We start from the raw sequence: 12,060 nt of genomic DNA, 5'->3' as shown, positions 1-12,060 counted from the left end.
GTACTTGAAATAGTTAGCAGGTTATCTTTGATATTGTAAAATAAATACTTGTTTAACTTCACTGAATGCAGAAACTTGCTTCCTAACTTGATATTTCCATTCATTTGCCATATAAACAACTTTTTAAAAAACATATGTTACAGTTAAGGAGTTTTTGTTTTGTTTTTTATTCCCTAATATTAAAAACCTTAAAAGTATAATAGGGTATGATAAGGTATGAAAAATAGCTGTATAAAGCTTCTTGCTGCCAGTGAGTAGGACTTAACGTTGAGGCTGAAGAACCAAAATAAGAACTATTGGCATTTGAAAAAGTTGCTTTAGGTACCATTCTTCTGATATCATTATTTCCAAGCAGACAATAACAATGTCTTCAGGATGTTATAATGCGTTAGAGTAGACTCTTTTCTTAGCAGATTTCTAATACATCTGTGACACTCAATCATGATGCTTTTGTGCCATTATATGTTAAGATGTCAGTTACATAATGGTCATTGATTTATTCTATAATTCTAGCTTTTTCTTACATTTTTGCCATTAAATTCATGAGTTAAATTTAAAAATTTTATATACTTATATTTTTAAGGGGCATAATATCCTTAATACATTTTATCAAATTCCATGGAATTTTTCCCTGTGTCATAGTAGAATTCAGCATTCACATATACAGTTCAGTATTGCTTGCCATTATAATTTCTGACCATCAACACTTCCAAAATAGATTAATTAGGAATTACGCACTAGTGTGAAAAGAAGAAAAGTGAAAAGCAAAGGAGAAAAGGAAAGATATACCCATTTGAATGCAGAGTTCTAAAGAATAGCAAGGAGAGATGAGAAAGCTTTCCTCAGTGATCAGTGCAGAGAAATAGAGGAAAACAATAGGATGGGAAAGACTAGAGATCTCTTCAAGAAAATTAGAGATACCAAAGGAACATTTCATGCAAAGATGGGCTCGATAAAGGACAGAAGTGGTATGGACGTAACAGAAGCAGAAGACATTAAGAAGAGGTGGCAAGAATACACAGAAGAACTGTTCAAAAAAGATCTTCACAACCCAGATAATCACCATGGTGTGATCACTCACCTAGAGCCAGACATCCTGGAATGTGAAGTCAAGTGGGCCTTAGGAAGCATCACTACAAACAAAGCTAGTGGAGGTGATAGAATTCAAGTTGAGCTATTTCAAATCCTGAAAGATGATGGTGTGAAAGTGCTGCACTTAATATTCCAGCAAATTTGGAAAACTCCGTAGTGGCCACAGGACTGGAAAAGGTCAGTTTTCATTCCAGTCCCAGAGAGAGGCAATGCCAAAGAATGCTCGAACTACTGCACAATTGCACTCATCTCACACACTAGCAAAGTAATATTTAAAATTCTCCAAGCCAGGCTTCAGCCGTACGTGAACCATGAACTTCCAGATGTTCAAGCTGGTTTTAGAAAAGGCAGAGGAACCAGAGATTAAATTGCCAACATCTGCTGGATCATTAAAAAAATGACAGAGTTCCAGAAAAACATCTACTTCTGTTTTACTGACTGTACCAAAGCCTTTGACTGTGTGAATCACAACAAACTGTGGAAAATTCTTCAAGAGATGGGAATACCAGACCAGCTGACCTGCCTCTTGAGAAACCTGTATGCAGGTCATGAAGCAACAGTTAGAACTGGGACATGGAACAACAGACTGGTTCCAAACAGGAAAAGGAGTACGTCAAGGCTGTATATTGTCACCCTGCTTATTTAACTTATATGCAGAGTACATCATGAGACACACTAGGCTGGATGAAGCACAAGCTGGAATCAAGATTGCTGGGAGAAATATCAAAAGCCTCAGATATGAAGATGACACCACCCTTATGACAGAAAGTGAAGAAGAACTAAAGAGCCTCTTGATGAAAGAGGAGGGTGAAAAAGTTGGCTTAAAGCTCAACATTCAGAAAACGAAGATCATGGCATCCGGTCCCATCACTTCATGGCAAATAGATATGGAAACAGTGGCTGACTTTATTTTTTTGGGCTCCAAAATCACTGCAGATGGTGACTGCAGCCATGAAATTAAAAGACGCTTACTCCTTGGAAGGAAAGTTATGACCAACCTAGACAGCATATTAAAAAGCAGAGACATTACTTTGTCAACAAAAGTCCATCTAGTCAAAGCTATGGGTTTTTCCAGTAGTCGTGTATGGATGTGAGAGTTGGACTGTACAGAAAGCTGAGTGCCAAAGAATTGATGCTTTTGAACAGTGGTGTTGGAGAAGACTCTTGAGAGTCCCTTGGACTGCAAGGAGATCCAACCAGTCCATCCTAAAGGAGATCAGTCCTGGGTGTTCATTTGGAAGGACTGATGTTGAAGCTGAAACTCCAATACTTTGGCCACCTGATGCGAGGAACTGACTCATTTGAAAAGACCCTGATGCTTGGAAAAATTGAGGGCAGGAGGAGAAGGGGATAACAGAGGATGAGATGGTTGGATGGCATCACCAACTGAATGGACGAGTTTGGGTAAACTCCGGGAGTTGGTGATGAACAGGGAGGCCTGACGTGCTGCGGTTCATGGGGTTGCAAAGAGTTGGACACAAGTGAGCAACTGAACTGAACTGAAGTGCATAATTATCTGATTTAACTACAGGACAATTTACAAGTCTCTGCTTTGGATAACCAAAGCAGAACATATATTTCTTGAACATATATTAAGTGCTAGTCAGCATGCCACACTCTTTACCAGCATTATCTTGTTTAGCCAAACTCTGAGGTGGATAATTTATGATTCTCATTTCACAGATGAGGAAATCAAGATTCCAGAGAGGTTCTATAATTTGCTGAAGGTCACTTAGCTAGGATTTTAAAAGATAGATCAAGTTTTAGTGTGTAAGGTAACATCTAAGCAATAATAATTCAAACCATGTGCATTAGGTTAATAATAGCATAATTAAACAATCATTAAAGAAAGTTAGGGACATTTGTGATCTTTCCTTTTCCAGCTTTGATGGTTTCATGCTTTTCCCCAAAAACGCTTAGATGTTTTTTTCCTAGAGTATCAGGGATGCTAATCTCATCCAGTGTGAAATTTCTCATACACGATTATAGATGGAAGGTTAAAAGGTGTTAAACACTATTTTTAATTTTTGGTAGTAAAATGATATAGTCATTTAATCAAAATCTTACAAGATTAAAAAATGAATAAGAAACAGACACACGTATTATTTTTTCTCACACTTCAGACCTTATTTTGACAATTTTATCAGCTGAAATCATGTAAAATAATTTTATGAAGATATAAAATTGAATACTAAACTGTTTATCAAGCTTCCCTGGTAGCTCAGTTGGTAAAGAATCCGCCTGCAATGCAGGAGGCCCCGGTTCGATTACTGAGTCAGGAAATTCTGCTGGAGAAGGGATAGGCTACCCACTCCAATATTCTTGGGCTTCCCTAGTGGCTCTGCTGGTAAAGAATCCACCTGCAATGTCGGAGACCTGGGTTTGATCCCTGGTTGGGACCATCCCCTGGAAGAAGGGAAAAGCTACCCACTCCAGTATTCTGGCCTGGAGAATTCCATGGACTATGTAGTCCATGGGGTCACAAAGAGTCGGACACAACTGAGCGACTTTCAGTTTCAAACTATTTTATCTGTTTAAAATTTTCATTTGTCATTTTTAAATACAACATCATTAACTGGAGATTCCTGATCAGTTTTAAAAAGACAGTCGCTTTCAAGCAGGAATTTCCCTTGACAAATGGCTTATTTTTGTGATTCCTTGGAATCAGAGCTTTAGTATAACACCCAGGTGTCCTTCTTAGAGATTTAATTAGTTATGCTTTAATAATGAAGTCTTAGCAACATAAATGACTTAAATTTGTGTTATGGCATAATCCTCCATATAACATCCTTTAAAATAGCCATCAATTACAATAAGATTTAGAACTTGATACACAAATGTGACATTATGTACAGACATAGAAAGCATTTGTTTCTTCATTCAGCAAATACTTATTTATTCCCTAGTACGCACCAGGCAACAACAACAAAATCTCTTGTCTTCATGAAACTCACATTCTAATAGAATCCAAAAGCAAGAATAGCAGTTGATGTTACAGGATCAACGTACGACAATACTAATTGTCTTTCAAATTATCTTTTGAGGTGGGCCTGTAATACTTTTAAATGCCTGCCTGTATCTGTAGCTTTGACTCAGACAGAATTGAAATTGAATTGTGTTGGTATTGATAGAATCTAGGTGAAAATAGATCCACAGAACTCATGCGTAAATGATTGATTTCTTAGAGTAATGAAAGCAGTGGGCACTTTTTCCTCCCCCAGTATAATCAGTTTTCATAGTGATTGTTTCTAGCCAATTGGCTGTGAGAAAGGTTGAATAAAGACCAGAAGATTTCTAATATTTTTAAGTCAAAATATTTACAAAAATAACTATCCTGCTTATATACCATATTCCATTTTAAAACCCTCTTTGTAGCCAGGATTTCTTTTTCAGTATCAAATTAAGAAATCTATGTATTAAAATATTAAATCACCTTGTTGTACACCTGAAGCTAATAAAATATTGTTAGTTTTTCAACTAAAAAAAAAAGTTTAACAGCTAAGCTTTCTAAGGAATCTGTATTTCTTTACACAGGTCTCAAAGTAGTGGTAAACCTTAGCTCAGAATTCGGCTATGTGTTCGATTGAGAAGCCTGCCTTCAGTGATGCTTCAACACTATGCTCCACTAAGTGCCAGTGGCAGGCTTAAATAGACAAAAAAAGAAGAAAGAGAATCAAGGGGGAAAAGCAGTTAGAATGAAGTGGTAGAACCTACCTATCTGCTACATATTGCCTCTCCTTGGTTTCTAATCTGTAACTACTTCTGAAAATGGAAGTAGATGGAAGTAGAAAAATACTTGCTGGTTTTGCTTTGGAAATTTAATTGGTAAACCTAAAATATCAGTCATACTTAAATTTCTGAAAAGAAAAAAACTTAAGTCCTTTCTTGAAAAATGTGTTCATATGTCAACTTGGCAAATTCAAGTTTTCTAAGACATTAGTTTAGAAAAGTGAATCTGTTTGATCAGTTGATGGCATCCTACTGAGAAGCTTGAGTTTTGTTGAGGAGAGAAGTGTTCAAGCAATCCTATAATCCCCCAAAGTTTGACTTTGTAATTTCCCGGCAGCCAGATACTAAGAGGAAAATATAACAGTTGTAACTGAGCAGCTTTAACCTCCTGGAGATTTCCAGGCTGCATGGTCATGTCCAGCAGTGTAATTCAGGGCCTTTTGAAGCGTGCTGAGAGGTATAACTTGATAACTGAGTGCTCAAGCTTGTTGATATTTAACTCATAGTCTCAGGCTACTGCCAGGAGTCCTCAAGGGACTGCTACTTAAAAAGAGGGAGGACACACTTTGGGCACATTTTGTATCTTCATGCTACTATCAGAGCATCAGAAAATTAGTGTTTTGAATCATGACTAAGGTATCAATACACAGTAGAATGATACAGTTGATTTCAGTGATTTTCAACTTTTTTTTTCTTTTGGTGTGTGTACAGCAATGAAAACTACTGGATGTAACTTAGATAAGGTAAATATGCTTCCTAATGCTCTGATCACTCCGCTCATATCAAGCACTATGATTAAGAGTGAAGACATTACTCCAATGGAAGTAACAGCAGAGAAAAGATCGCCTTCTATTTTTAAGGTGAGCTATATTGACTCACTAGTGAGTGCCCTGTCACATCTTAACCTCAAATATAAAAATAGTTATAGTTTGAGTAGTTTGATTTCTTTTCCCTGATTATGCTTTTTTACTTTTCCTATTTCTCTTATAGCTGTTTCTCTTTGGCTGCACTTAATGAATTTTGCTTTGTAGAGTAAATGATTTTATATTCAAATAAAATAGCCTGCAGGGCAACTTCCAATATACATTTTTGACAAGAAAGGAATTAATGCATTAGCCGGACCTTTGTGATGTTTGGTATAATGAAAGTACAGGTTTAACATTTTCAAAACTATAGAGACATTTTATTTCCTTTCTGTTCTTTCCTTTTTTCCTTTTTCTCTTATTTCTTTTTTCCTTTTTCCAAGAAAGATTCTTCTTTCCTTTTCCATTTTTCTCTTATTTCCCCTTCCCAATAATGTTATAAGTGATGCACAAATGGAGATATTTTAAAATTTGCTAGTAATTCATGAACCATAGAATTAATGTGTACTTACTGTCCTAAGCATATCAATAGCTGATTATTCTTCTGTGTCTACTTCTATTGTTTGACTGTCTTTGTTTATGTGCTTCTTTAAAAATCCTGATGACAGTAATATATAACGTTATCACTGATAATCATAGTCTTACACTTGTTTTCTGAATAATAATATAAACTAGGAAATTGGTCCTGCATATGTTTTTATAATAATAATTTTTGAAGAATCATATGAGCTCATTTATACATATACATATTATTTGGCTTTTATTTTTTAGACTACAAAGACAGTTGGATCAACTCAACAAACGTTAGAAAATATCTCTCACATAGCAGGAAATGGGTCTTTTTCATCATCATCTTCCCACTTAACTTCTGAAAATGAAAAGCAACAACAGATTCAGCCCAAGGCATACAACCCAGAGACCCTGACAACTATCCAAACACAGGACATTTCACAGCCTGGTACTTTTCCAGCAGTTTCTGCGTCTAGTCAGCTGCCCAGCAATGACGCACTACTACAGCAGGCTACACAGTTTCAAACAAGAGAAACTCAGTCTAGAGAGGTGTTACAGTCAGATGGTACAGTGGTTAACTTGTCACACCTGACTGAGACATCACAGCAACAGCAGCAGTCTCCACTGCAAGAACAAGCACAGACTTTACAGCAGCAGATTTCATCAAATATTTTCCCATCACCAAATAGTGTGAGTCAGCAACTACAAAATACGATACAACACTTGCAGGCAGGGAGTTTTACAGGCAGTACTGCCAGTGGCAGCAATGGAAATGTTGACTTGGTCCAACAAGTTTTAGAGGCACAACAGCAGTTATCTTCAGTTTTATTTTCTGCTCCAGATGGTAACGAGAATGTTCAAGAACAGCTTAGTGCAGACATTTTTCAACAAGTCAGTCAAATTCAAAATAGCGTAAGCCCTGGAATGTTTTCCTCAACAGAACCAGCAGTCCATACCAGACCAGATAATTTAATAGCTGGAAGAGCTGAAAGTGTTCACCCACAGAATGAAAACACATTGTCTAATCAGCAACAGCAACAGCAGCAACAGCAAGTGATGGACTCCTCAGCTGCAATGGTGATGGAGATGCAACAGAGTATCTGCCAGGCAGCTGCCCAGATTCAGTCAGAGCTGTTTCCTTCATCTGCTTCAGCAAATGGAAACCTTCAGCAGTCTCCAGTTTACCAGCAGACTTCTCATATGATGAGCGCATTATCAGCCAATGAGGACATGCAAATGCAATGTGAATTGTTTTCTTCTCCTCCGGCAGTTTCTGGAAATGAAACTACTACAACTACCACACAGCAGGTTGCAACTTCTGGCACTACCCTGTTTCAGACATCAAATTCAGGAGATGGAGAAGAGACTGGAGCACAAGCAAAACAGATTCAGAACAGTGTCTTTCAGACCATGGTCCAAATGCAACATAGTGGGGACAGTCAGCCTCAAGTTGGCCTTTTTTCATCTACAAAAAGTATGATAAGTGTTCAAAATAGTGGTACCCAGCAGCAAGGCAATGGTTTATTCCAGCAAGGTAATGAGATGATGTCACTTCAATCAGGGAATTTTTTGCAGCAGTCTTCTCATTCACAGGCTCAGCTTTTTCATCCTCAGAATCCTATTGCTGATCCTCAGAACCTTTCCCAGGAAACTCAAGGTTCTATTTTTCATAGTCCAAGTCCTATTGTCCACAGTCAGACTTCTACAGCCTCCTCTGAACAAATGCAGCCTCCAATGTTTCACTCTCAAAATACCATGGCTGTGCTGCAGGGCTCTTCTGTTCCTCAAGACCAACAGTCAGCCAACATATTTCTTTCCCAAAGTCCAATGAATAATCTCCAAACCAACACAGTGGCCCAGGAAGAACAGATTTCATTTTTTGCAGCTCAGAATTCAATTTCTCCACTTCAGTCAACATCAAACACTGAGCAGCAAGCTGCTTTCCAGCAGCAGGCTCCAATATCACACATTCAGACCCCTATGCTTTCCCAGGAACAGGCACAACCCTCCCAGCAAGGTCTGTTTCAGCCTCAGGTTTCCCTGGGCTCCCTTCCTCCTAACCCAATGCCTCAAAACCAACAAGGAACAATCTTTCAGTCACAGCACTCAATAGTTGCCATCCAGAGTAACTCTCCATCCCAGGAGCAGCAGCAGCAGCAACAACAGCAGCAGCAACAACAGAGCATTTTATTCAGTAACCAGAACGCCATGGCACCAATGGCGTCTCAAAAGCAGCCACCACCAAACATGATATTCAATCCAAGTCAAAATCCAGTGGCTAATCAGGAGCAGCAGAACCAATCAATTTTCCATCAACAAAATAATATGGCCCCAATGAATCAAGAGCAGCAGCCCATGCAATTTCAGAACCAGACCACGGTTTCCTCACTTCAGAACCCAGGTCCTGCCCAATCCGAATCATCACAGACCTCCTTGTTCCATAGCTCACCTCAGATTCAGTTGGTCCAAGGGTCACCCAGTTCTCAAGAGCAGCAAGTAACACTCTTCCTCTCTCCAGCATCCATGTCTGCATTGCAGACCAGTATGAACCAACAAGACATGCAACAGTCTCCCCTTTATTCCCCTCAGAACAACATGCCTGGAATCCAGGGAGCCACATCTTCACCTCAACCACAGGCTACTTTATTTCACAACACTACAGGAGGTACAATGAACCAGCTACAGAATTCTCCTGGCTCTTCTCAACAGACATCTGGAATGTTCTTATTTGGCATTCAAAATAGTAAGAAACTCTTTCTAATTTCCCATTTCTTAAATGTTATTGGTTGAAATGGTCACGTTATCGTTACCAGAGAAAGCACAACACAGTGGTTTTAAGAGCAGAGATTGTAGTTGGACAGAAGTGAGTTCAAGTCCCAGCTGTACCACTTATAGACTGAGACCTTGGACAGGTTATTTGACATGCATGAGCCTCACTTTCCACATCTAAAATGGTGGTAATACTACAAACTTGACAAGGATATTGGGAGGATTAAAGGTGGTGATATATCTAAATATATGTGTCTGCCATTTTGAGATATAACCTTGAAAGGAAGATGAAGTACAAACGACAGAAAAATTTTCAGCCAGTTAAAGCAAGTAGTTTCCAAGGAGGTAGAAACCCACGTTTCTTTAATGTTTATGTACCAAGGAAATTATATAGGACTTATGTTGATAACTAAGCAGTGTTGTATTTTTATACTGCTTAGAGACAAGCGAGGATGAATTCTACTACTGTTTGATGAAAACCTTTTTGGAGGCTGTCAGGTTCCTCACTTTTAACAAAATAATGCATTTATATACCCCAGCCACTAGTAAATACCTTCTTATGAATCTTAACAGAAAATAACTAATCAGGTAGCTTCTCTGTTTTCAATGTCTCTGCAGACTGTAGTCAGCTTTTAACTTCTGGACCAGCTACATTGCCAGATCAGTTGATGGCCATAAGTCCACCAGGCCAGCCACAAAACGAGGGCCAACCACCTGTGACAACACTTCTTTCTCAGCAAATGCCAGAGAATTCTCCAATGGCATCCTCTATAAACACCAACCAGAACATTGAAAAGATTGATTTGCTTGTTTCATTGCAAAACCAAGGGAACAACTTAACTGGCTCCTTTTAACTGGATATGTAAGTAATGCATTTTGGCTTCTTTCTTATTGAAAAGCATCAATAAATTTTATTATTCTTAGCATATTTGGGTTAAGTAATTTAACACTGTTTAGACTCTGATCTTTTAAAATATGGCTTTCTCACAGGGTACCTTTTTTACCCTGAATTGATTGCTCTGAATGATAACCTACAGTCATATTGTTAGTACTGGGCATTCCTTCTGGCTCTTAAGTTTCTTTGCTGTTGAAATGATGGAACATCTGCTGAATGTACTATATATTGGACATAATTACATCTCATACTTCATTTCCTCAAGAAGTAAACCTTGAATCTGAAAAAATATGACAGTATAAATGTGGTAAAGTTATCATTTATAGTAGTGTAATATACTTTGGGATCATTCAGGGCAACAGGAACTTTGTAAATGCTTTCCCTCCCTAGTGAGTTAAATTAAACGTCTTCTTTTTTTAGAAATTCCATGAAGAAAATCCTGATTTCAAGATATCCTGAGATCTTGTGATTCCATGAGGATTATCGAACTGTTACTTTAAAAGAAAACAAAATATGAAAAACTGTGATTGAGTAAATGGATAGATTTTACTCTGGCTGCAAAAGAGCACACCTTGGCTACCTATTGCAGTGATTAACCACCATTGTTAACATCTTTATATTTTATGTTCCTAATAACAGTGATGACTGAGAATCTATTTGAGTTTCCAGCTGACAGAATTAATTATTGCTATTTCTGTAGACACTCTTTCTTTAAAAGTACAGTTTAAGTTGACAAGCTGGATCACTCAGTTATTATTGCTATTAGAAAATAATTCATGTTTCATGTTTACTTCTGTTCATTTGTATTTTCTTTTCTGCATTGTTTAGTCAAGTAGTGGCTTATGAAAAAGAGTTGAAATAATAACTAAGGCTGTAATTTTTCAGTATAAAAAGCACAGCTATTGGCTATAGTGAAGGAATCTTTTCTCAGTTTTTATGGAGAAACTGAAGGGATAACATTCTGACAAGTAGGCTGTATTAAGAGCTCTGCACAGATAAGAGGCCTCTATTTATCACAGACAACACACTTACAAACAGGGAACAGCTGGAATGCTATTGATTTTATTTTTCAGAGAGTCATTAATTCTCTTAGGTTTCTGTTAAGGGTTTTAGTCATAACTGTGCATAGAAAAAGAAATACCTTGCTTTATTAAAAAAAATGAAGGGGATGATGTATGGTAAATTATGTTCTGATAGCCTCCTACAGTAGTTAAAACTGACAGTAATTGGAGTCTGTTTTCTTCTTATCCCAGTCTTGGACTGGTATTCCCTTTTTATGTTCATCTATGTTATTCTTCCCCTCTTCACTTTATTTTAGACAATTAGTAATATGCTACTAGCTTTGTGACCCTGTAGTAACTTAAATAAAAAGACCATGTTGATCTAGGGTTACCCAGCAACTCCTGCAGCACAGGCAGGGGGGTACCCTTTCAGGAATAAGGGGAACTGACTCCTGAGAAATAAACAATGCATTTTTTTCCCCATGAACGGTGCTGTTCTGAAGTCTTCAAATTTTTCCCTCTTATAGGAAGCAGTGTAAATGTTAATTTAAAAAAAGAGAGAGAAACTAAAATTTCTTGAAACATCACTTCTCCCTGAGTTGTAGTGAGTGTAATTCACTTGTCACCTCAGTGCTTTACAGTTTGAAGTGGTCATTTACCTGATGGTTCCCACAAGCCTTAGGCTTTACAGGGTCATATCATTGACTTAAAGTGAAAAATTTATTTGTGTTACATCTATAGAGAGCAAAATAACACACTCCAGAACTTGCAGTTGTAGTATTAGTTATACAGATTTGGGTGTTCTCACCACCCATGGGATGCCTGCTTCTCACTACAACCTGTTGTCTGGACATATGCTTACGTCTTATTCTCCTTTTGGCATGTAGAAAGCTGTTAATACAGTTTAAGGCCAAATTGTGTGTGGCTTCTATATGTAGATAAGATGTTTTGGCATTCTTGTCCGTTTCATTTATTTTTTTAAATGTACAAAAAATAGCCTGTTAATTGTTCGTTCAAGGCTACATTTCTGTTTTTTGTTTTTGTCTTTTCTATCCTACACTTAGTTGAACTTTGTGGAATTGTGGTGTTGGTTTTGTTTATACAGCCGGATTTTTCCCCCTTTTTGTGATGGTCTTCCTTGGTTCTTTGAATTGTACTCTTCTTTAATTTGTTTTTTTCTCTTTGGTCTCATTTATTCTTC

At 37.6% G+C, this 12,060-nt stretch overlaps 1 protein-coding gene across 5 annotated transcripts in view; it reads left to right on the top strand.

Moving 5' to 3' along the window:
* Window positions 1–11,232, top strand: part of NFAT5 (nuclear factor of activated T-cells 5, tonicity-responsive) — a 111,830-nt gene extending 100,598 nt beyond the window's left edge. For all 5 annotated transcript variants that reach the window (XM_010850947.1, XM_010850946.1, XM_010850949.1 and 2 more), the window contains 4 exons: window positions 5,533–5,681; window positions 6,456–8,937; window positions 9,582–9,825; window positions 10,279–11,232. In XM_010850947.1, coding sequence (XP_010849249.1) covers window positions 5,533–5,681; window positions 6,456–8,937; window positions 9,582–9,817 — 2,867 coding nt within the window. In that variant the 3' untranslated portion in view covers window positions 9,818–9,825; window positions 10,279–11,232. The remainder of the gene's footprint in view (window positions 1–5,532; window positions 5,682–6,455; window positions 8,938–9,581; window positions 9,826–10,278) is intronic.
* The last annotated feature ends 828 nt before the right edge of the window (window positions 11,233–12,060 follow it).

The sequence above is a fragment of the Bison bison genome, unplaced genomic scaffold (genome assembly GCF_000754665.1).
Source record: "Bison bison bison isolate TAMUID 2011002044 unplaced genomic scaffold, Bison_UMD1.0 scf7180017864297, whole genome shotgun sequence".
NCBI classification, from domain to species: Eukaryota; Metazoa; Chordata; class Mammalia; order Artiodactyla; family Bovidae; genus Bison; species Bison bison.
This window is presented reverse-complemented; position numbering and strand designations above follow the sequence as displayed.